The sequence below is a fragment of the Austrofundulus limnaeus genome, unplaced genomic scaffold (assembly GCF_001266775.1).
Source record: "Austrofundulus limnaeus strain Quisiro unplaced genomic scaffold, Austrofundulus_limnaeus-1.0 Scaffold1395, whole genome shotgun sequence".
NCBI lineage: Eukaryota > Metazoa > Chordata > Actinopteri > Cyprinodontiformes > Rivulidae > Austrofundulus > Austrofundulus limnaeus.
The window spans coordinates 43139-46099 of NW_013953797.1; the positions used below are offsets into that span (position 1 = coordinate 43139).

Consider the following 2961-nt stretch of genomic DNA (forward strand, 5'->3'; position numbering starts at 1 on the left):
ACCATGAACATGAAGGTCCACGTCCATCACCATGAACATGAAGGTCCACGTCCATCACCATGAACATGAAGGTCCACGTCCATCACCATGAACATGAAGGTCCACGTCCATCACCATGACCGTTAATGTTTACATCATCATGATGAACACGAGGACTCTAAAAGTTGGGTCTGAAACCAGGAACCCAACCAGAGGAACAGAACAAGACCAGTTCCACCAAGAGAACTGATCCTATAGCAGCCAGAATTCTGGCAGCAGCTTGATGATGGAGCTAAAATAATAGTAGGTCCTCTGGATGTTTTTTTTAATGAAACATTTTTTTAAACAAGAACCTGTCCATAAGATCTACTTAATTTTTCATTTTGATTTTTCTACCTGGATTACTGAGCAGCATCAGGTCTTGTTGATAGAATTAGACATTCATGCCCAGGATGTTGATAGAAGCTAAATTTTTTTATATTTTCAGGTTTTTGGTCACCAGGAATGTGGCGTCCATCTTCTGCAGGAAGTTGTTGATGGCATCATTGGTTGGAGCGAAGACGGTGAATTCATCAGCCCGCTGGATCTCATCAGTCAGATTATAAGTCTGAAGTAAAAAACAAAGTATGAAACAATAGTGTGTGTGTGTGTGTGTGTGTGTGTGTGTGTGTGTGTGTGTGTGTGTGTGTGTGTGTGTGTGTGTGTGTGTGTGTTCATACAATTAGATAGGATCTGAAGAGTGAGAACTCGGGTCTGAGAGCAAGCGTCGCCAGCAGACCTTCACTTAGCTTCCTGTCAGGAACTAGAACCTGGACACAGAACAAAGAGCATACAGTATATCAGAAACAGAAGGTTCTCCTTTACTTCTGTACCTGAGGACAAAAGCAGGTTCTCCTCAGTTCTGCAGCTTCATACTTTAGGAGAAGCAGAAGGTTGTCCTTTAGTTCCATACCTGGTCTATGAGGTGAATCAAGCCGTTGGTCGCAGCTACATCTGAAGTGATGATGGTTGCTCCACCAACAGATGTCATCTGACACAACAACAATGGTTCAAACCCAAACAGAAACACAGAAGTTTTCTACAATTGATATGTTTATCTGGACCCCTGACCTGGTCTCTGGTAGAAACAGGAAGTCCTGCGGACAGCAGAGACATGACAGAGGACTTGTGTTTGAGTTCAGACAGAGGGTAGATTCCAGAGATCATGTGGTTTCTGTCAGACAGAAGAAAAAGCAACTGTCTTTAATCTGAACTTCAATTATTTTTAAAATCTGACTTTAGCACCAGGCAGAAACCTGATGAGGCTTGGCAGGTTCCCCTTCATTGTCCAGAAGGATCTGTCCTCTGAGGACATTTTACTGATGGCAGCAGATGTTGGAACCAAAAGAGTGACGTTCTGATCAGACAAAGAACTGGACAGACCAGACCCCTGTTAGAAAAACATTACATCAAAAACAGAAAGCTCAGACAGGATCTGCTCCCAGATGCCTAGTGGTCCAGGCTTGACTCCTGAATTCAGGTCAGACCAAACCTCCCGGTGGGTCCACCCCAGTCAGTCTGACAAAAGCTCTGAACCTTTCCAACACTAGACAGGTGTGGACTTCAGGTAGGTCTGAAGCCAGGATCTATGTCAGTAGTACATGCAGCCAAGACTCGTTCTCTCTGACCCAGCATGTCAGTGGTTTTTGGACTTGGGTTCTGATGTGAGCAGGTCATATACAGGTCATAAAATTTAGAAACTTACTGAGGTCCAGATAAAGAAATCTGAGGCATTGGGTAGAGTCATCAGCTCCTGAAACACAGAAACTAGGTCAGACTAGAATTAAAGATGAGGTGAAGCTAACTGAACAAGGTTGTCCTCACCTGTTGAACTGAACCGAAACACAGAAGTCCGTTTCCAACATACCCATCATCACAGACACACCTCCACCCTGAGGACAGGAGATGACAGCTGGCCTGAAGACAGGGACAAGACCAGGATAAAAGTTTAGTGTATCTTCATMTTTGCTTTATTTCCTAACCTGATGATTGGTCTAATAACGAGTCCTGACCTGATGATTGGTCTAATAATGGGTCCTGACCTGATGATCATCTAATAACGGGTCCTGACCTGACGATCGGTCTAATAATGGGTCCTGACCTGACGATCGGTCTAATAATGGGTCCTGACCTGACTATGGGTCTAATAATAGGTCCTGACCTGATGATCGGTCTAATAAAGGGTCCTGACCTGATGATCGGTCTAATAACTGGTCCTGGCCTGACGATCGGTTTAGTAATGGATCCTGACCTGGTGATCGGTCTAGGTACAGCTCCTGACTCAATGATAATAACAGGTAATGTTATTGTTTGAATAAGAACCTGAACAGAACTCACCAGGTAGTGACAGCCCCCAGTCTCAGTCACACATTGGTTGACGGGCTCACAGAAGAACCCGGTTCCTTTGTATCCGGGCTTACAGCTGCAGTCACTCTGAACAAAAACAAACTCATATTCTTATTGACTGATTTCTGTTTAGCATGAAGTTCATTACTGGCAATATTCTATTCATAACTTTTATGGACAGAATTTCTAGGAGCAGCCAAGGTGYTGAGGGGATCCTTTTTGGTGACCTTAGGATCACATCTCAGCTTTTTGTGGATGATGTGGTCCTGTTGGCTTCATCAGATCCTGATCTCCAGCTCTCACTGGAGCCGTTCACAGCCGAGTGTGAAGCAGCCGGGATGAGAATCAGTGCCTCCAAATCCCAGACCATGGTCTTGACTCAGAAAAGGGTAGGGTGCCTTCTCTGGGTCAGGGAGGAGGTCCTGCCCCAAGTGGAGGACTTTAAGTATCTCAGGGTCTTGTTCATGAATGAGGGAAGAATGGAGCGGGAGATCAACAGGCTGATTGGTGCTGTATCTGCAGTGATGTGGGTGTTGTACCGGTCTGTCATGGTGAAGAGAGAGCTGAGCCAGAAGGTGAAGCTCTCAGTTTACCAGT

At 45.0% G+C, this 2961-nt stretch overlaps 1 protein-coding gene across 1 annotated transcript in view; it reads right to left on the reverse strand.

Annotated features, from left to right (window-relative positions):
- The window catches only part of stab2 (stabilin 2), a gene marked incomplete at its 3' end in the record, with an annotated part of 49245 nt that overhangs the window by 31011 nt on the left and 15273 nt on the right, over nucleotides 1-2961 (reverse strand). The window contains 8 exon segments of the mRNA XM_014032205.1: nucleotides 479-586; nucleotides 699-788; nucleotides 932-1009; nucleotides 1090-1192; nucleotides 1275-1408; nucleotides 1724-1771; nucleotides 1843-1935; nucleotides 2356-2451. Coding sequence (XP_013887659.1) covers nucleotides 479-586; nucleotides 699-788; nucleotides 932-1009; nucleotides 1090-1192; nucleotides 1275-1408; nucleotides 1724-1771; nucleotides 1843-1935; nucleotides 2356-2451 — 750 coding nt within the window.